The sequence below is a fragment of the Plecotus auritus genome, assembly GCF_963455305.1.
Source record: "Plecotus auritus genome assembly, chromosome: 10".
Lineage (NCBI taxonomy): Eukaryota > Metazoa > Chordata > Mammalia > Chiroptera > Vespertilionidae > Plecotus > Plecotus auritus.
The window spans coordinates 46,399,767-46,422,537 of NC_137785.1; the positions used below are offsets into that span (position 1 = coordinate 46,399,767).

At 37.1% G+C, this 22,771-nt stretch overlaps 1 protein-coding gene across 6 annotated transcripts in view; it reads right to left on the reverse strand.

The window, feature by feature from the left end:
- Window positions 1–21,698, reverse strand: part of NFAT5 (nuclear factor of activated T cells 5) — a 105,550-nt gene extending 83,852 nt beyond the window's left edge. For 2 of the 6 annotated variants that reach the window (XM_080645821.1, XM_080645820.1), the window contains exon 1: window positions 21,285–21,461. In XM_080645821.1, coding sequence (XP_080501947.1) covers window positions 21,285–21,357 — 73 coding nt within the window. In that variant the 5' untranslated portion in view covers window positions 21,358–21,461. Of the gene's footprint in view, window positions 1–19,500; window positions 19,555–21,284 lie in introns of all 6 variants that reach the window. The other 4 variants (XM_080645822.1, XM_080645825.1, XM_080645819.1 and 1 more) reach the window with 4 other exon arrangements.
- Window positions 21,699–22,771: the final 1,073 nt, after the last annotated feature.

The window sequence follows — 22,771 nt, forward strand, 5'->3', positions numbered from 1 at the left end:
GTAGTGACAGAAACAGAAAAACAAGAAAATAATTTTTAAAAGTTCAACATAGGATGAATGCTATGAAGAAAACAGAAATTTGTAATAAAGAATAATGTGGAAACAACTTTAAGAGAAAATAGGAAAGGCCTAACAGGTTTTTAAGGATAAGAAAGAATAGCAACTCAAAGACCCTAACCACTCACCTTCAATGATCCTGAAACATAGCTTCTAAGTTTTTTTTGTTTGCTTTCAATTATAGTTTACATCCAATATTATTTGGTATTAGTTTCAGGTGTATAACAAAGTGGTTAAACAAATATATACTTTACAAAGTGTTCCACCCAAAATTTCCAGTACCTACCTGGCATCATACATAGCATCAATTCTAAGTTTTGTTGAAGAAAAACACACAGATGAGTACCACTATGAATTCATGATCTTCCTCAAAGTAACTCAGGGAACCTTTTTTTTAAGGTATTCTTCCTCGGCCTCTCTCTCCCATTCTTCACAATGATTGTCTTAAAATGACCACCATATATCTATCATTCTTGAAAATGCTTGTTTATTTCTCCAAAGAGAACACAGGCTATAGGGTATGAATTTCCCATACGTCCTTTCCCAGATACAAATTATCCTTACCTCTTTCTATTTAGACTCAAGAAAAGAAGCAACCCTGTGTACTAGATACCCTTTTCTTCCTTGCTCCTCAAAAACTTTATTTCCTATCCTTTATCTTCAACTTCCTAACTCCATAAGATTCCCATTGTATCTTTCTAGCTTGCACTTTCTGTTCCCTTCACAACCACACTTAGTACAACAGAAGTTGCCTTTGCTAGCTGTCTCCACGTCCTCTACTCACATTTATTACCCAACCAACTACTACTTGGCTCCTGTTCCACTACTCCATTAAAATTTCTCTATTACCAATAAACTCCTAATTGACACTAGTGAGTACTGCTTTCTGGAAACTCCTCTTTCCACTATCTTCTGTTTGTTTTTTTCTTCCTCCATTGACTCCTTTTTAGTCTACTCCTTTTTGCATGCCTCTTAAATATTTTGGTTTCCCCTCACCCTGGGGAAATGAATCCTCAACCTTCTTTCTCATTCTTCTCTCCTAATTGTTCATTTCAACTTCAACCATAACTCCAGTGATATCCATGAGTTGATGACAATCAATGTTTGCCTCTACTTCCAGATTTATAGAATACCTACTCAATATCTCCACTTGCTTGTATAGACATTTCATCCTTAATATGTCCAAAACCAATCTCTTGATTTACTTTCCCCTCACCTATCCACCCATCAGCATCTTTGCCATTTCATTAAATGAGAACTCCATTCTTCCAGTTAGTTGCTCAATTCAAAGATTTTGGTATCATTTTTCATGCAACTTTTTCTCTCATACTTCACATTCAAACCATGAACAAATCCTGCCTGTTCTTCCTACAAAACATATCCAGAATTCCATCACTTCTTGCTACTTTCACTACTACCATCCTGGTCTGTCTCACTTGGACTAATGCAATTACCTCTTAACTGATTTACTATTTCATTTTTACGGTTTATTATCTACGCTATAACCAGAATAATCCATTTAAAACCTAATTAATATGACATCACTCCTGAGCTCCAATCTCAGAGTAAAACCCAAAGTCCTTACATGAGTTAAGCACTCTAACACCTCTCTTACTTTATTTACTACTAGAGGCATGGTGCACGAATTCGTGCACAGGTGGGATCTGGCCGGCCCACCCCAATGGGGGCCCATCAGGCCAGGATGGTGGGGGGAGGGGCCCCGGGTTGTTGGCCAGTCGGCCCCGCCCCAGATTGGGGTGTTGGAGGCTGATGGGGAGGGCAGGCCGGCCAGGGGGAGGGGCTGCAGGCAGTTGGCAGTCGCCCCCCCCCCCCCTGCAATCAGTGTTGGGGGCCAATCGGGGCCTGGATCAGGCTGGCTGGCTGTAGCAGTGCGCATCATAGCCACTGGTCATTCTGCCATTCCGGTCGCTAGGCTTTTATATATATATAGATAACTCTCCTCCTTACCCACTCTGCTCTAGCCACACTGGCCTCCTTATTGTCTCTTGAACATGCCAAACACCTTACCAATCTCAGATTCTCTGTACCTTCCATTCCTCCATCTGGGAAATTCTTTCCCTAGATAACTCCATAGCTTACTCCCACAATTCTTTCAGGTCTCTGTACAAATGAGGCACTACTTCTTTGAGGCACTCTAACTACCCTATATGTAAAATAGCATCCCCTATCACTTTCTTACCTTTTCCTAACCCTGCTTTGTTTTTTTCACTTCCTGAAATTTTTTTACTGAGATATAATTCACATATCATAAAGTTCATCCTTTTAAACTGTACAATTCAGGGGTTTGAGTACATTCACAAAGTTTTGCAGTCATCACCACTACCTAATTCCAGAACATTTTTATAACCACCCTCCCAAAAAACCATACCCATTAGCAGTCATTCCCCCAATATCCTCATCCCTTGAGTCCCTGGCAACCACTAATTTACTTTGTCTCCGTGGATTAGCTATGGAGACAATTATTGATAATTGTCTGACTTTTGATAATTATTTATTTGTCTGTTTCCAACCATCAGAATATAAACTGGTGAGGGCAGGGACTTTGATACTTCTGAATCTCCAGGATCTAGATTAGTACTTGGTGCATAGCAGATGCTCACCATCCCACAAGCATCTTAATTTCAACATACCCAAAACTGAAATCATTATCTTCTGTTGCCTTATTTTTAGCATGAAACAATTATTTTAAAGTAGCACTTACCAAACTATGTTAAAATTGTGTGTCTGTCTGCCCTATTAACAATGCCGAGCCTTTTTATACTTTAAGCACTGGGCACAAAATATATTGAATAAATGAGTAAGTGGCCACCTTCCCAAATATCTTAATAGTCAGTGTATTCATGACTTAAATTTATGCTTAAAATTAAATTAAGAACTAAATACCATTATGGAGGGGCAAGAGATTTAGTTTAAAAATAAATAAATACATAGATCCTAGAAAATAGAACATTGTTGAATGAAGGAAGGCTATAAACAGTAAAATAATAAACACAACTCCATTTATATAAAATACATATGCAGAAAAATATAACAATGATTACTATGAGAGATGGGATTTTTGTGATTTTTACTTTAGTCTATGTTTTTATAATAAAACATACAGTTAAGTTATGCTCCATTTATTAACCTAGTGTTCAAATATACTAAGAAAAAAGCAGGTTACAAAATTCACATGATCCTATTTTAGAAAAAAAATATGAAGTGTCCACATATACAAAATTATTAACTAAAAAAAAATTCATTCTACCAATGAAATGCAACTAAGTTTTATTTTAATGATACAAAGAAATAGTGTTATTCTGTATTGTGAAACACCTCTCCCTGAAAAATCCTAAACTTTGTTAGTTTTTTTAATAAATGCTCAAACCTAAATTATTAGGAAACAGTTGTATACCATAGCCCAACTGTCTAAAACAAGACTTGTCAACTTATTGATTCATTCAGAATACTCATCTTTAGGCACCTGGTACTGAGCATTCATTAGAAACTGTACTGAGAAGTCCTACAAATGCCAAAGTAAGGAGCTCTTTAGTTAACCTGGGGTGACAGTGTCACTTACGATGGAAGACAGAAAAACACAGTGAAGCGATAATAAAAACCAAAGGAACAAAATATCATGAAAAATAATTTCCTAAAAATAAAAAATAACTTCCAGCTCCTGATTTTTTTAAAAAAAAGACTTCTCTTAATTCCTGGGTTTGGAATTCAAAAGCCTTACCCTGAAAACTCAAAGGGGTGATCTGAATCATGCTGAGGTATAGATTCTACAACCTAAAGTTTCTATTCAACCTTAATTAAATACCAAATTAGGAATATATTGCTTTTTACTTTGTCTATCCTCAGCTGTTTTAACTGATGAAACTTTTTTTTTTTAAATCCTCACCCTACAATATATTTCCATTGAGTTTTAGACAGAGTGGAAGAGAGAGGGAAAGACAGGGAGAAATATTGATGTGAGAGAAACACATAGATTGGTTGCCTCCTGCAAGCGCCCTGACCAGGGCTCGGGCAAGGGAGGAGCCTGCAACCAAACAGAGGTACATACTCTTGACTGGAATCGAACCCGGGATCCTTTGGTCCACAGGCCGATGCTCTATCCACTGAGCCAAACGGGCTAGGGCTAAAACTGTTTTTCACTCTTATTTTTATCAAATTTCATCCTTTGAGCTTTTGAGTTGAAGTCTTATCTACCTTTAAGGATTTTAACAATCCAAATGAGGAGTGCTCATCTGTCCTAGTATGGCACATCCACATTTGGATTACTAAAATGGTCCTTTTCTCACAGAACCTACCATCCAGTCTCTTTACGAAGAGCTATGTTTACTACAGTCCATGAACTCTTCAATATGCAATTAATGGAAAAGTAGATGAACAAAGTCCTACTAAAAAGGAAGTAGGAAAAGGAAAGGTCTCACACACTAAGAAGGATTCTCCAATGCTCTGGTCTATCTTTGTTCCAGAAGTAGAGTAGTGAAAAATAAAATAGTTCTTAATTGAAGAATTCCTAGACCCCTTTCTTCACCAATCTGGCATTTCCAAATGGATGGGGTTCTCTTAGCAAAATTATAGGGTCCAGCCTTAAATGATTTTCCCAAAAGAGCTTACCTCTCATAATCCACTTTCCTGTTTAATTTTCCTCATACAATAAAGGGATGATAAATTTCACTTCTAAATCTATTTGATTTGGGAGATTCCAAAGTACAGTTTTTAATTGGATTTATTGGGGTGACATTGGCTCACAAAATCATACAAGTTTCAAGTGTACAACTCAACAAAACATCATCTGCACACTGCACTGTGAGCCCATCACCCCAAGGGAAGTCTCTTTCTGTCCCCATTTTCCCCTCTTCTATGTTTGTTGACAGTTGATGTTTCTAAAAAGGCCCAGCAAATTGAAGCAATACTTCTTAGTATAGGTGTAAGAGAACAAAACACAATGGAATTTAAGGAAAAATGCACTTTTGGATTTACACACAAATAAGCAAACAAATATGGTGAGAACAATTACTTAATGGCTAACTTTCAGCTCTGGGTCACCTTTCTATTTTTTAGAATTAGCTACCATCTCTCTTCTGAAGCTTGCCACTTCAAACAGCCCATTATAATTCCACCCAATGAGTACAGGCAACCCTGATTACCTAACCTAATCTTAAGTATTCTTAGGAGTAAGTTAGTTTCTATAATTAGGAGAAACATTAAGCTTATAGGTCAGTCAGGGTATATATCAGGAAATTATTATTTGGTAAAATCACTAGTCGTTTTACAAAAATTGTAAATTATCAGTGTGCCAATTTATACCTAAAATATTATTTATTCATAAAATTTACTTGTGCACAAATTAATGTGCATTTACCAATAAACATACAAGTATCAGCCAAGATGAATTTAATTTTTACAAAATTGAATTATGTTCATCTTCTCTCATTTATTAGATAAACTTAAAACTTGAGCTGTGGCAATAATCTAGGAAAAATCCTTTTATACAGAAAACATTCTAGTAGTCGAGGACCATAATAAGTCAAATTAAAGATAAATAAATTAAGTACTTTAATGTTCAGAAAAAGCAAATACTAAACTATCCAACAGTGCCTTTTACCACCCAGGCCTTGTGATGAATACAATTATCCCTATAGTTAGTCTAGCAGTTATCCAGGGTCCTCATTAACCTCTACTAATGTCTAATTAATAATACAAATACAAAGAGAATACATTTTTGAGACTTAGTAAGGTTTATAGTTTCCATAGCTACAGAAGTGTGTCTGACTTCACTAATGCAGCTTTTCTTCTTCCTGGCTCACTGCCACAATTCTGTGACATTTATCGGAAAACTGCAATCCTCTTGCTACTATTAAATACTATAAACATTTGCTTTCCAGAAATCAACAAAATGAATCAACATACATATTAATAGTAAAAAATTTTCCAATCGAAACGAGGTTATGTGACTACCTCACGAATTTTTCACAAAAGTCATTTGTAGTCTAGTCTGGCTCATCAAAAATTTGTTTTGATTTCCAAGATGTTGCACACTCAGTGGTGTTTAAGTCGTCACACTTATATTTAAAGCTAAAGATTTGGGGTCCCATGTAGAAAGCAAGAGAAATTCACACTTTATGAAAATAGAAGAAAACCATAAAGAACTAGACATAAAACAACTAAAATATACTCTGTTAAATGGAAAAATGAAAATAGTCTCCTTTCCATGTGCCACCACACAATTATCTCCAGTTAAGAAAAAAATTAATTCTGCCTGTTTTTAACAAATGTTTTTGTGGTAAAAATATGCATTACATAAAATGCACCATTGTATCCATTTTTTAAAGTGTACAATTCAATGGCATTAGCTTTATTCACAATGTTGTGTGCAACCATCACTACTATCCATTTCCAGAACTACTTCATCATCTAAAACAAGCTCTGCACCATTAAACAATAACTCCCCATTGCCCTCTTCACATTTTTCACTGGTGACCATTATTCTACTTTCTGTCTCTATTCTAGATACCTCATGGAATCATGGAATCATACAATATTTGCCCCACTTTTTTTTTTTTTTGGTCTGTCTTATTTTATTTAGCATGTTTTCAAGGTTCATCCATGTTTTAAGATTTATCAGAATTTCATTCCTTTTTAAGGGGGAATACTTGAGTATATACCACTTTGTATTTATACACTCATCTGTTGATAAGATACTTGGCTTTAGTATATTCAGAGTTGTGAAATGATCAAAACAATAAAATCTAGAACATTTGTATCATTCCCCCCCCCCCAAAAAGAAACCCAAGCCCCTTAAATATCATCTCTCCCCAACCCTCAACCTACCTCTAGGAACCACAAATCTATAGATTTGCCTACTCTGTACATTTCATATAAATGGAATCATGCAATATGTGGTTGTTTGTGATTGGCTTCTTTCACTTAGCATGTTTTCACATTCATGTTGTAGCATGTATTAGTAATTCATTCCTTTTTATGGCCAAATATTCTTCTATTAAATGGATACATCACATAAGAAAATATCAGGCAAAGACAAATACTGTATGATCTCACTTATATATGTAATCTAAAAAGAAACAAAAAGTAAAGAACTGAAATCATAAATACAGAGAACAGATTGGTGGTTGCCAGAAGCAGGAGGCTGGGGCATAAGAGGGTGAAGGTGATCAATGGTACAAACTTCCAGTTATAAGAGAAATAAGTTCTGAGACTGTAATGTACAGCATTGTGACTATGGTTATCAATACTGTATTGTATATTTGAAAATTGCCAAGAGAGTATACGTTTAAAGTTCTTATCACAAGAAAAAATATTGTAACTATATGTGGTGATGGATGTTAATTAAAGTTATTGTGGTAATCATTCCCAATATATACATATATCAAATCATTATGTTGTATATCTAAAACTAATACAATGTTAATATATCAATTATATCTCAAAAATGTTTTTTCAATTAAAAAAAGAATATCAATCATAGGAGTAAAATGACAAAAAAAATTCCAAACAAACACCCCCAACTCTTCTGGACTTAAAAATCTCCTCATTCAAGTCCTGGCCAGGGGGCTCAGTTGGTTGGAGCATTGTCCCGTACACCAAATTGCGGGTTCAATTCAGTGCACATATATAGGTAGCGGATCCCCATCAGGTACATATGGGAGATAGATGTTTACCAATCACATTAATGTTTCCCTTTCTCCCCTGACCCGTTCCTCTCTCTAAAAATCAAGAAACATATCCTTGGGTGAGAATTAAATAAATAAATAAATAAATAAATAAATAAATAAATAAAATAATTTCACAATTCAAAGACGAATTCCTAGCAGGAAAAAAAAATGTTTAAAAAGTATTCTTAACTCTCAACACAATTATTCCAAAAGTAGTGGAATAACACAAGCTTGATAGTCCCAAATCAATATTTTAGATGCTACACTCACTACTCTTAGAACCATGCAAAAATTAAAAGCTAAAAAATTTTCATGCAGTTTCTGCATGAAATAGATATATGTATTTAAAAATCTATCTATAAATAGTACTGTTAAGTCCTACTTCCCATTGACTTATGTTTCTAAAGTGAAGTTTGTTCCTATGACAGTTAAAAATTACAAGATTAATTTAATAGTTGTTGTGGGTTGGGGTTTGACAGGAGTGATCCTCACATATACCCACACATATACCCCATTTCACTCTACTAAAAATCTCAGGAAAAGTATCCTAGTAAAAGACTTGAGATGATATTGAGCAAACAGTTCTATGTCCAATTTAACAATCACCTCAGTTTGATTATTCTGTTCTGTGGGGCATACTTTTGAGAACCCTTTTTTAAATTAAGACCCACCTCCCCTTAAAATCCTCCCAAATATAGACGGAAAAAAGTCCTGTTGGGAAAATTTATATTTTCTGATAAAGATGCCAGACATTTTCTTATGCTACAAAACTAAAGTCACATCTCTAGCTTTCTCAATTAACCTTGGTGGTCCTATTACATATTAATTTAACTAACCATTCCAGAGTCTCTTTTTTTCCAGTCTGTAATGTAAGTTCCCTTAAGAGAACTTTTGCTCTCTATATTACATAGTCCTACATTTTGTCCTAAGCTGCCACTTTCATGCTTCAAAAGAACTTTCTTATTTGAATACTAGAGGCCCAGTGCATGAAACTCGTGCATGGATAGGGTCCCTAGTGGCTGCTGGCTGCCGGCCAGGGCCTCCCTTCCCCCGGCTGCCTGCCACTGCCGGGGGGAGGGGCCACAGGCAGTTGGCCAGCCAGCCCTGTCCCCCAGTCAAACTCCCGGTCCAGGAGACAATTTGCATATTAGGCTTTTATTATATAGGATTAGTGAACAAATCCACCTCCATCTTCATCTTAATTACTTAGATTTTTATCTTTACAAACTAAGTAGCTCCAATTCTTTAAAGGCCTAGGTTCCTATCGATAGTTCTTTTAATACAATTATTATTTCAACTGAAGCTTTCTACATGGTTGTATATAACTAGAGCACAATTCTCTCAGACCTCCAATACCATTCCTTCCTTCTTTTTTGGATGTGATATTCATTCATTTATTCATTTATTTAATAAATATCAAGTCCCTTTCAGATATCGAGCACGTGTGTGCCAGATGCTATGAGAGTGCAAGGTACAGTCGCTGCCCTTAAGAAAATCACCATCCAGTATAAATTTTAAAACAAAACTAATTTCACTAAATGTTTTTTATGGTTAATTGCAGCTTTAATTCTGTGGCTGATATTTTATAGTTAATTACCTTATTATGATTTGGGTCTCTTTTCCTGAATATATGCATAATCTACGACTTCAAAATTAAAGCTCTCCTAAGTTTTGAGAGACCTATCCTCAAATTATTTCCATAACTTTACTACCACTTAAAACAATGATTAAAAAAGAATAAAATACTTTACAATAAATATTTTAAAAACAAGTGTAACATTTATAGTTTGAAAATTATAGGACTTGTTTGAAAGAAATTAAAGAAGACCCAAATAAAAGGAAGACATGTCATGCTCATAGACAGGAATAACTAGTATTATTAAGATGGCAATACTCCTCAAACTGACACATCAAGTCAATGCAATCCCTACTAAAATCACAGCTCATTTTTTGTTTGAAGAAATTGAGAAGCTGATCCTAAATTCAAATGGACATTCAAGGGACTCTGAATAGCCACAATAATCTTTTTTTTTAATATATTTTTATTGATTTCAGAGAAGAAAGGAGAGAGAGAGAGAGAGAGAGAGAGAGAGAGAGAGAGAGAGATGGAAACATCAATGATGAGAGAGAATCATTGATCAGCTGCCTCCTGCACACCCCACACTAGGGATCGAGCCCACAACCTGGGCATGTGCCCTGAGTAGGAATCGAACTGTGACCTCCTGGTTCATAGGTCGACGCTCAACCACTGAGCCACGAGGGCCGGGCAATAAACTTTTTTTTAAATTTAAATTCCTTATTGTTTAATGTATTACATAAGTCTCCTTTTCCCCCCATTGACCTCTCCCCAGCGCCCCCAACGCCACAACAATCTTTTAAGTGAAGAGCAAAGTTGGAGGACTCATCCTTCCCAATTTCAAAACTTATTTTGAAGTTATAGTAATCAAGACAGTATGATACTGCTATAAGGATGAGCATAAAAATGAATGGAAAAGAATTTAGAATCCATAAATAAACCCATATATCTATGGCAAATTGATTTTTCAACAAGGGTACCAAGACTATTAAATGGGAAACAAGTATTTTCAACAAATAGTGTTAGGGCAAATAGATGTCTACATGCAAAAGAACTAAGTTGGAGCCCCTACCTCCAAAAATTAATTCAAAATGATCAAAGAACTAAGTGTAAGAGCCAAGTCTGTAAAACTTTTAGAAGAAAACATACAGCCCTAGCCAGTTTGCTCAGTGGATAGAGTGTTGGCCTGTGAACCAAAGGGTCTCAGGTTCGATTCTGGTCAAGGGCACGTACCTTGGTTGCAGGCTCCTCCCTGGCCTGGCCCTAATCAGAGCTCCTGCAGGAGGCAACAAGTCGATGTGTTTCTCTCACATCGATGTTTCTGTCTTTCCCTCTCTCTTCCACTCTCCGTAAAAATCAGTGGAAAAATATCCTCTGGTGAGGATTAACCAAACAAAAAACACACACCATACATATAAATCTTCATGACCTCAGATTAAGCAATGGTTTCTTAAATATGACACAAAGCATGAGCAACACAACAACAAAAACAGAAAATGTGGATTTCAACAAAATTAAAAAAGTATGCATCAAAAGACAATACCAAGATGGGATGGAAGGGATCAATGGGGGAAACAAAAGGGACATCTGTAATACTTTCAACAATAAAGATAATTTTTTTAAAAAAAAGACAATACCAAGAAAGTGAAAGGACAATCCACATATTTGGAGAAAATTTCTGCAAATCATATATCTGATAAGGGACTTGTATATAGAATATATAAAGAACTCATACAACTCAACGATAAAAAGACAATCCAATTTTAAAATGGGCAAAAATCTTAAATAGACATTTGGCTACATTGTAGAATATAAAAATATATGAGAATAAAAAAGGTCTTGTTACCTTTTGTCCTTTATAAAATAACTTTTCTTTTTTGAAAGTTATAGTACTTGAACAATAAAAATTAAGAGTATCCACTGTATAAATCCATTTATATGAAATTCTTTTTTTTTTTTTTTTTTTTAAATATATTTTATTGATTTTTTTACAGAGAGGAAGGAAGAGGGATAGAGAGTTAGAAACATTGATGAGAGAGAAACATCAATCAGCTGCCTCCTGCACGCCCCCTACTGGGGATGTGCCCGCAACCAAGGTACATGCCCTTGACCGGAATCGAACCCGGGACCCTTGAGTCCGCAGGCTGACGCTCTATCCACTGAGCCAAACCGGCTTTGGCCCATTTATATGAAATTCTTAAAAAGGCAAAACTAATCTATGATAAAAAAAACAGATCAATACTTGCCTGAGGGGCTGGAGTGGGCAGAAATGACTACAAAAAAGCAAGAGGTAGCTTTATGGGGTGACTGAAACATTCTGTATCTTGTGTGTGGTAATTACACAAATGTATGTACTTGTTAAAAATTCAAGGATCACTTAAAATGGGTGTAATTCTATACCTCTATAAAGATGGTTTGTTTGTTTTAAAAAAAAGAAGATAAAGAGAAGACAGAAGTAGTAACAGCAAAACCAACAAGCAACAGAGTACCATGAGAAAATCAAGACATGCATAGAAGGAGATTTTAAAAAAAGGGCGAGGGGTTGAGGGGGTGTTGAAGGAGAAGACAATGAAAAGAAAAACCAAAGCAAATTAATAAGGCCCTATGCAAAATATTGCTATTCATATAGCATTTCATAGTTTTCAAAGTCCTTTAACATTATTTCAGTTGTTCTTCCTCAAAACTCTTAGGTTAAGCAAGACAGATACTGTCTCTGACAAAGAAAAGGAATGCTTACACAAATTTCTACAAGGTCTCAAGGTCAAACTAGAATTAAAATTCTTTTTTTAAAAATACCTAACACAGTATTTCCAGAAAGTTCAGAAGCAAAGACCAACCATATCAAGAAATAAAACCAACTCTTGAGGCTCTATTATTACTGTTTTTTCTGCTGCTCATTTCTTCTCAAACTTAGGCTCTGAAATATACCAGCAAGAAATAAGTTAAAATGATTACTATGCTTCCATAAAATTACTGCCAAAAAAAATCAGAGCTCTGCCCAGTCAGCATAGCTCAATGGTTGAGCATCGACCTATGAACCAGGAGATCATGGTTCGATTCCCAGTCAGTGCAGGGCATGCAGGAGGCATTTGATGCTTCTATCTCTCTCTTCCTTTCCCTTCCTCTCTGAAATCAATAAAAATATGTTTTAAAATATAAAAATAAATCAGAGCCCCATGGCATCCTCCATTTCTAAAGTAATTCTCCTTAGGTTATGGCTTACCCTTGCCCTACTTTTTATTTCTGAGTACCATCATCAGTCAAGACAGAGATGGTTCAACCAGTGATGTGCTTCAGTTAAATCTTAAAGACATCCATCAAGCTAGGCAATGATTTGCTAATTTTGAGTGTTAAAATATTTTCCCAAAGGGTCATCATCGTATTCTTCACTGATTTTTATTGTGGCTTATAGAATTTCTCACATTACTTTATAGAAGCTAAAGAATCCTATTTAAAGTACTCTTTTTACATCATCTGAATAGTGGGCCCAAAGTGTAAATGCCAATTATAAATTGTTTGTATGTAAGAAAGTCAGGATAAGCTAAAAATTCTGGGATAAAATTGTCAGGTTTCAAATTCCAGCCTTCTCCACTAGCTATATGACCTTGGGAAGTAAATCTCCTGTTTCCTCATTTATGAAGTAGGGATACCGATACCATCTCATAAGATTTTTCTGAAAATAAAATGTGAAAAACATCTATAAAATGCTGATACGCACACCTGCTCAAAAATGTTTTCAATTGTAACAACACTGAATTTATTATTCTTTCTTCTCTTTAACTACCAACACTGCTTCTTCTAAAATGTCCTACAAAGGTTGCTTTAAGCAGATTTTTTAAACTAAAGGTAAATCTATGAAGATAAGAATAATCAACAACTTAGCTCACTATTCGAAACTTTTCTGTTCTTGCCTTACCTTCAAAACCAAGTACCAAATGTATTAAAAGACTAACCGTAACGTTTCTGAATGAGAAAGACACAATAAACATTCATGGCTGGCCAGCAGTAATAATCATCACCGATGTATCAAGTAAATACAGTATTCCTCCCTTATCCAAGAGGGATATGTTCCAAGACCCCTAGTGGATGCCTGAGACCTCAGATAATACCAAACCCTCTCCATTACTATGTTTTTTTCCTATATATGCTTACTTATGAGAAAGTTTAATTTATAAGTTAGGGACAATAAGAGATCAACCACAATAACTAAAATAAAATAGAATGATTATAACAATATATTGTAATAAAAGTTATGTGGACATGATCTCTCTCAAAATGTATTAAGAATTTATATATTGTATATAAATTATCATATAAATTATTATATATAATTTTCCATTTAATATTTTCAGACTGTGGCTGACTCCAGGTAACTAAACCCAGAAAGCAAAACCATGGATAAGGTGGGACTACTGTATTAAAAATAGAAGCAAGAAAGTGAAATAAGTCAGTCAGAGAAAGAAAAGTATCACGCGATCTCATTCATATGTGGAATCTAAGTAACAAAATAAACTGATGAACAGAGTGAATCCAGAGATATGGAAGCAGAGAATAGAGTGCGAAATCTTGGAGGGAAGGCGGGAGAGGGTGGGTGGGTGGGAGGTAATCAACCAAGAACCTTGTATGCATATATATGCATGGCCCATGGACACAGACAATGGGGCAGTGAGGGCCTGGGGCGGGCTGGAGGGGGTCAATGGGGGGGGAAAAGGGGGCACATGTAATACTTTCAACAATAAAAAATTATTCTTTTAAAGAAATAGAAGAGAAAAAAGTCTATTTTTCAATAGTTATTATAAATAAAAGTACTTGAAAATCACATCTTCAGTTCAAATAATCAAAAATATAGATCCTTTAACACAACACCAGGTTTTTTATATTTGGAAGCAGAAATCATTATCTGTAGTTAATCCATAAAGAAAATGTCTACCTTTTCACTCAAGTATATGTTTATAATTAGTGTATTATACCCTTGTTATACCTTTTATTATACCTTTTATAACTGTGATTTTTATTAAAACAGCAAATAAAAGAGACATGAATCTCTTTTACGTAACCTGAAATAAAATCTTAGCAACAAGGCAATAAATTTAATAGGCAACATTTCTTTTGGAGAATGCCTTTTATCTCTCTAAAGCAAACAAGACTATCCTCTGTCACTACATAATCGGGCCCAACTGATCTATCAATTCCATCTTTTCTTTTTTTTCTAACTACCTGTTAATTCTTAATAGAAAACAATCTGATGAGTTAACTTTTTCTAACAAAAGTGGCATTTTATACAAGGTGGGGCAAATAAACAATTTATTATTGTATTATTATTTATTAGTCATTGTATTATTTTCCATATGAACAATTACAAACCTATTTTTGCCCCACCCTGTATATTATATTGATTATAATAAGAAATGTTTTTTTGTACTACCATTTTCAAGTTTTAGGGGACTCCTGGAATAATTATAGTATAGTTAAGAATTATTTAAGAGCAGGCCAAGAACCAACTGATTAAGCATGAATTTCTATCCTCTTAATGTAATAAAAAACAGAATTCTAGGACTGAAGAGAAATCATGAAAGCAGAATTTACTAGTAGAAAGAAACACAAAAACAAATAGTAAGAAATCAGAGAGACAGATCCTAGAAGCAAGAAGTTGGGATGGTCCTGGCTGGTGTGGCCCAGTTGGTTGAGCACCTCTGCACAGAGAGGTCACCGGTTCAATTCCCAGTCAGGGCACATGCCCAGGTTGCAGGCTCAGTACCCAGTAGGGGGCATGCAGGAGGCAACCACATCAGTGTTCCTCTCTCCCTCTCCCTTCCTTTCTTTCCAAAAATCGTATTTTAAAAAGAAAAAAAAGCCCAGTTCTGCAGCCATATATCCAAAATTCTGCATGTTGGGATGAACTAGGTATGATTTTTGTCACATGTTTGAATTTCATTTTCATAATTATTTCAATAATGATACTTTTAGTTCATTAAGTATAAATCAATAGATTAATAGATACTAAAGAAGAAAAGAATCCAACAGATGATTTTTAATGTTAAATATTTTTTTAAATCCTTTCCAATAAGATATCATCATACATTTCACACGTAAGAAAGTTATTGGCCTAACTACCTTACTAACACAGACCCTAGGAAAAGAAATAAATCAGGCCTAATGGCAATTCAGAAATATTCCATAAAGTCAGTAAGACACTGCTACTATTGCGGGCTCGGTCCAACGTGCAGGAGGCAGCCAATCAATGGTTCCCTCTCATCACTGATGTTTCTATCTCTTCCTCTCCCTTCCTCTCTGAAAATATATTTTTTAATTATTTTTTTAAAAAAGTATTTCCATTTGTGAACTGTACAGCATAATTATGCATTATACTATATCAAATAGGTAACAAGTAGTAAAAAATTTAAAAAGTAGTTTATTTTCCCCTAACTCACTGTAATATTTCATATTTTCTTTTTAAGTTTTCCAATCTTAAATGTATACTTCATACCAGGATGTATCATATTGGTGTTTAGTTCTTATTTAACCAGTTAATTTGATCTATCATATAATCTAATTCATGCTATTAAAAACATTTTTAATTTTTAACCCATTTTTATTACTTGATTTTTTACCATTATATTTTACATCTCTATATTTCTAGAATGACCTCTTACTTAATCTTATTTGTATACTTCCACTTAGTTTAATTTTTATCTGTTTTTTATATGACAAACAATACATGCCATAATAAATATTTTTCAATACAGAAAATGTAAGAAATGGTACCTTCTTCTCTGTATTTGAACTTTTTGTCTAGGCACTCCAAAGAAGAATCCTAGCCTTCAAATCTGAACACTATAACTGTAAATCATCTTCTTTTTTTAAAATATGTACAAACTATCTTCTTTAAAGGTAGGGAAAATGCAAAAATATAATAAAAAAATTAAAACATATACTTTTGTCCAATATTTTTCTAATTATTTATAAAATACTTACAAAAGTATGTTTTATTTTCTTACTTTATTAAAAGTTTCATGCGTAATAATGGGGTCATCAGAAACATTATCTTAATGGCTATGATTGCATTAAATAGCTAGACCTCTGCCCTGCCAGTGTGGCTCAGTGGTTGAGTGTTGACCCATGAACCAAGAGGTCACATTGGTTTGATTCCCAGTCAGGGCACATGCAGGTTTTGGGCTCGACCGATAGATGTTTCTATCTCTCTATCCCTCTCCCTTCCTCTCTCCCTAAAAATCAATAAAAAACATATTTTAAAAAATAGCTAGACTTTCCTTTTCCCACTGTCAGGCAATCACCAAATTAAATTTAAAAAGCAGTAGCAGAACCATGCATGGTGACCTAGTTAACTAGACATTGTGGTGATCATTTCCCAACATATACAAATATTTAATCATTACATTGTATTTCTTAAACCAATACAATGTTATATGTCAACTATACCTCAATTTAAAAAAAAAATTAATTTCCTATCTTTAAGAAAAAAAAAGGTAGTAGCAAGAAAGACCAACATTGCCCTGGCTGGTTTGGCTCCGTGGATAGAGGTGTCCCAGGTTTGATTGCAGTCGAGGGCACATGCCTGGGTTGCAGGCTTGGTCCTCCGTGAGGGGCGTGCGGGAAGCAGTCGATCAGTGATTCTCTCTCATCATTGATGTTTCTATCTCTCTCTTCCTCTCCCTTCCTCTTTGAAATCAATGAGAATACATTTTAGAAAAAAGAAAAAAGAAAAAGAAAGACCAGCATTGATATGGAGGATAAATGCAAACTTAATTAAATGGTAAAGAAATTTTAAATCTATTTTTAAAGCTTAATAACACCCAATTGCAGTTTCCAATCTTATTTTCCTAAAGAAAGAACTTAAATTTGGAAAAAGTATGCACTGTATAGATAATTGCTGTTTAAAATGTTTTAATTTAGCCAACATTTATTAAGCACTTACTATATGCTGGGTTAAATGCTTTACATGAATTTGCCTCAACAACAACCTATAATGAAAATACTATCGTTGTGCCCATTTATAGATGAGAAAATTGAAGCACAAAAAGATAAAGAAAATGACTAAGCCAAGGGCACATACAAATGTTGGAGCAAGGACTTGAACCCAAATCTGGCCACATGGCCTACAATTTTAACACAGATTAGAAATGACACTATAAACTAGAAGCAGTAGCCTCCTGCTCTACCACATCTTAAAAAGGAAGCAGGGGAGACACGAGAGACTTTGCTAAAATAAATTAGAAACACATTTCCTGGACTAAAAGAAAAAGTATTTATGTTTGAAACGATATGATGTCTGGTACAGCTTGGGGAAGGAGAGAGGATAATAGGAACAAGAGTAGACATCGATTAATAACTGTTAAAGCTTGGTGATGGGTATTTGGGGATTCATTATTTCATTATCACTACTTTTGTGTATTCTTTAAAATGTCCATAATAATAGGTTAAAAATAGAAATTGGTTGCATAGATTAAATACTTTCATTACAGAAGCGAACAATTTTCTTATTATAACCTATATCAAAGATTTAAAAGAACATGACATACTTGATATTTATACATTTTACATATCATCTGTAAAAGGGTGTCTTAAATATTTGTGTATCCTCTCAACCAAAATGAAAAAGTAATTAAAGTATTTAGGCACAAATATGTAAATATACATAATAAACGGTTGTCTGCATTTCCACCAACTTGTTAAAAATATTTGCTTAAATAATTAACTTTTTCTTTTTATCTTTCTCCTGTCTAATATCCATCACTATGACACTCTGGTTTGTTGCCCAGAGAATGGATAGGTTTGTACATACAAATATGACTCTACAACATGGTCACAAATTGAACAATATGAACAAAATCCAGAAATCTGCTTCACTAAGAAACACTAATAATTCCTCATCTAATAGTATAGTTGATTTTCATACTAATATTTATCTATGGGCTTCTTATAATTAAAAATATAATCAATAATCTGAGAACCTTTTTATATGCAATAAGCATTTTCGTACACATTAGCTCACTAAATTTAAGTGACTATATACATTTTTATGGATAGACTATTAAAGTTTATAGAGATAAAATTACTTGCCAAGGTCACAGAGCTAATAAATAGTCAAAACTGGTATTCAAATTTAAGCTCAATTACAAAACCCACATTTTTCTCCATTATACCAGACTACCATATGGAAAGCAAACACCTACACTTAGGTCAAACTTAAATATTTAGGGTCTTTTTTAAGTGGGCTACAAAATGTTTAAGAATCTGACCCCCACCCCCAAAGGGCACTGGTTACATATATATTGTATAATGGCAGCTTGGCTTTGGGTGAAGAGCACCAACTAAAATATAAAAAGCATGGTTTCTGCTACTGTATGACTTCCCCCGCATCCCCAAGTCTCTTAATTTCAGCCTTAGGTTACTCATCTTTACAATGGGGAAATGAATATCCTTGCAGTCCAATTCTAGGATTATAAGAGTCAAAGATAATATATGTGAAATCACTTCAAAAACTATAAAAACAACATAAATATAACCTTTTTTGTCTTAAATTGCTAAAAACAACACAAAATAAAGTTTTCTGAAGTAATTGGGCAGTTGTTTGAATTATTCTACATAGTCTATTAGTGTTTCCAGAATGTTCTAAAACCCTTTCTTCTAAGCATAGTTTAATCATCATCTCTATTACTTGGCTTTCCTCATCTTTAAAAATAATGCAATAGCAATGACATCAATGCCTTTGTAATAAATAATTAATATACCATTTTGAAATACTTAGCATATAAAAGTTGTGAATTTTCAAACTAAATATGTTTCTGGTGTCACTCTTTTAGTTATATTCATGATCTTGTTTGAGCTTTTTCATATTCAGTTTATTTGTAAAAAGCTATTTATTAATATCTGGAATTCTAAGGTACAACACCCAACACAATTTTTAATGATTTTGTGTGTGGGGGAAGGATAAAGAGGGGTTCAAGGCTTCTCAAAGCAGATATAATAGCTAACAATCACATCAAACACAGAAACAAAATCCACTGAAACATCCAGCTGCTCTAAAAGAAGGATCAGGCTCTTTAGGAGAAAACTACATTGTATGAGTTTGCAAAGTTTCGTACTTTCTCATTTAAACTCCATTTCAGAGAAAGCCTTTGCATACTCACACAATATGCTTTAAAATGGCATTCTGCTGACCTTCCAATAGTCCAGCTCTATGAAAATTCTGGGATGGGTGTAACTTCAGAGAATCTGAAAAACACAAAAAGCATTAAGTACTTTTTATGCTGAATGATTAAAAAAAAAAGGCCAAGGATAGCATACATCTCTTATATAACTGCCATGTACTTTTAAGAGCTAAAGCCCATATTTGTGAATTTATTGTCTATGAAAGAAGGCTGAATTGTCTCTACAATGGTCTCTATGCTAAACTTAGATTTTCATAAAACATTTGTTCCATAGAAAATTATCTGATGATTACTGCCCAAATGGTGTTAATGTCTTGACTATATTTAGTACCCAATTGTACCACATTTGCCCTCCTCTAAGAATCATCTCTTGATAACACCTTCTGACACTCAAAGCTACATTTTCAGACTACTTCAGGTAAAACTGCCCAAAAAACATCTTACAGGATGGTAACTGCCAACTAAAGTCATCACAGCAACAGACAATAGTTATAGTTACTAAGTAGGACTCTGTACAAATTCAATCGTCAGTCTATAAAGTCCAATACCTTCCGGAGTACACCATCTCACTCCGATTCACTTAAACAATGTAAATACACTATCGTGCAGCTCAAGTCCCCCTCCCTGGAAGGGGTGAAATCAGCAGATGGATACATCAAACCAAAACTTAAGTGGAAGAAACACTGAATTTCTCAGGAAGGAGGTTCATAATGGCACGCAATTTTTAAAATATGGTAAAATCGATAATTACTAACCCAGTTATGTCTTTTGCCCCCTCCCAGTGGTTTAAAAAGTGGTGAAGAGTGCAGCGGGAGCATTTTGGTTTGATGCCTCTTGTACAGGGAACCTGTTCTAACACATTCTTGTGGTGTCCAGTATAGGAATTTAACCCCAGAAGAGATCAACTAAAGTATTAATATCTGAGATCCTGTGAACCCCCTTCAGGCTTTAGCCAAAGGAGTTTTTAAATGGAAATCTCAGTCCAATGGCCCCCTCCCAGCACCGAGTCCTTGAAAGGCAACGAAATAGAAAATTCTCAAAGGACAGCGCCTATGCCTGAGCTGGCACCTCTGGGACAGGAGAGGAATAAAACTAATGGAGAGAGAGCACCCCTATTTGTGTAAAAGAAGGGGAGAAGTAAGTAATGAGAATGCCACAGAGGCAGAAAGAGAGAGAAGACAGAAAACCCGGGCCCCTTCCAGCAATATGACGAGGAAAGGCAGAACGCCTGGTCGAGGGGGGCCGTCCCAACGAGGGGAGGGAGTGGACTAGGCCGGAGAGAGAGGGGGTAAAACGGCGATGCACAAACAACCCGGAGGGGGAGAAAATGGTGACCCTGCCCAGAACCGGCTCCAGGCCCCGCCGCCTGTTTGGGGGCAACTTTGCTGGGGAGGATGGTCCTGGAAGGGGAGCCGCGGCCCCACGCATCACGGCAGCCCCAGCGCGGGGCCCAGTCCGGGGTGATCCCCGAGCGGGGGAGGCCGGCGCTGCCCGCTTGAGGAGTGGGGACGGGCCGGACGGGCTGAGGGACGAACGCTCGCAGCGACGGGTGCAGCGGAGACCTGGGGGCCGACGGCTTTTGGGCCCGGAGCGGCCGGCGGCTCCGCGGGGGAGGGGCCGCCACTCCTCCCCGCCGCTTCCAACGTCTCCAACCCCATCGGACTCTCCCCGCCCCCCCTCCCCCAGGTCAGGCCACCCCGGCCCGGGCTCGGCTGGCGGTCCCTCCGGACGAGGACCCTCAGGTCTCCCGGGGCCGCCTCCCCGCCCCCACGCCCTGCCCTCAGCCCGACTCACCTCGCGAGTACAGGGACTTGGGCGATTCCAGGTCTAGGTCCGCGCTAAGCAATGAGATGAAGTCCGAGGGCATCGCAGCTCGACCCAGCCCGGCCCGAGGGCAGCGGGAGGGGGGGAGCGGCGGTGGCGGCGGCACCTCCTCTCCGGGACCGCGGGCACCGAACCGGGGGCGGCGAGGCGAGGGCAGCTGCCGCTGCCGCTGCCTCCTCCTCGAGGGCAGTGACTTCAAGCGGGCCGAGGAGCGAGGAAACTGCGTCAGGGTGGAGGGGAAACTCCACAGGGACTCAATCCCGGAGAGCCAGGAGAGGGGTTCAGGGCGGGGAGAGGGAGGGGGAAGAGCCAACGGGTCCGTTTGGTGGTGCTCTTCAGAGAAAACTGACGGTCGCCTCCGCCGCCGCCACCGCCGCTGCCGCTGACAGGAATCTGAGCTCCATCCCCCGCGGGGCACTGCGCAGGCGCGGAGGGGGGGCGCGCCAAAGAGGGGAAGAGCCGCCGCGGCCCAGCGGAGGGTGGGAAGGCGTGCCGTGGAACAGCATCAACAAGGGCTTTGCTTCCTGCCGCTGCTGCCCGGCTGCTGTTCCCCAGCCCGGAATAGGTCCCGCCGGCTGGGAGGGAGGGAGGGAGGGAGGGAAGGAGGCTGGGAGGTGTCCGCGCCTGGTGGCGGCGAGCCTGAGGCAGCCGGTGCAACACCAAGCTGAGCGCTAGAGACAGACCTAGGGAGCCGAGGTGCCTGCGCCAAGAGCGAAAGGACTCCAGAGCTGGCGTGGCTGGGGCGGTGGCTCGGGGTCCCGCAAGGGAATGGAGTTTCGGCGCTTGGACAGTCACCAGACCTTTGGGTTCATAGCATTGTCTAAATTAATTGGTCAAAGGACTGTCAAACTCATTTCTTAATTAGGAAATGGCAGGCCATAATTCTAAAAACCTCAAGTTATTGGTTGTTTTTAATTAAAGTACCTTTACACCTTCCCTTGCCCTTCCCCTACCCCATAACGCCCAATCTCCTTAGAGGCTGAAAATTAAAACACGCACACGCACGCACACACAATAACAACAACAAAGATACTTCTGATTGTGCTGGGGTGACCTGTTTTATTCTGAGCAGGAGATAGAAGACAATTAAAAAATGGGATCATATGAATCCACCTGGCTGTTTTAGAGGGGAAAAAAGGGGTGTGGGGATACCTAAACACCACTCTTCCAAGCAGTTTTTCATTTTTTTACCGTAGGACTAGGCAAGGATGGGGGAAGAGCACATTTAATTGAGTTTTTGCTATTCTGTTCATGGGGCCAAAAGTTTCCATTGCAAAAACTGAAAATCCTCACCTACACCGCAGACCGTTTCCTGAGTCTAATAGACTTCTGAGAAATTTTTAATCAAGCTATTAAGATATCAATTGGAGTGCAGGGTATGCATGTTGGGAAATAATTTTAATCTGTTGTAGAATATTGATGCCAGCAGCCACCTGGGCAAAGTTTTTTTTATTTTA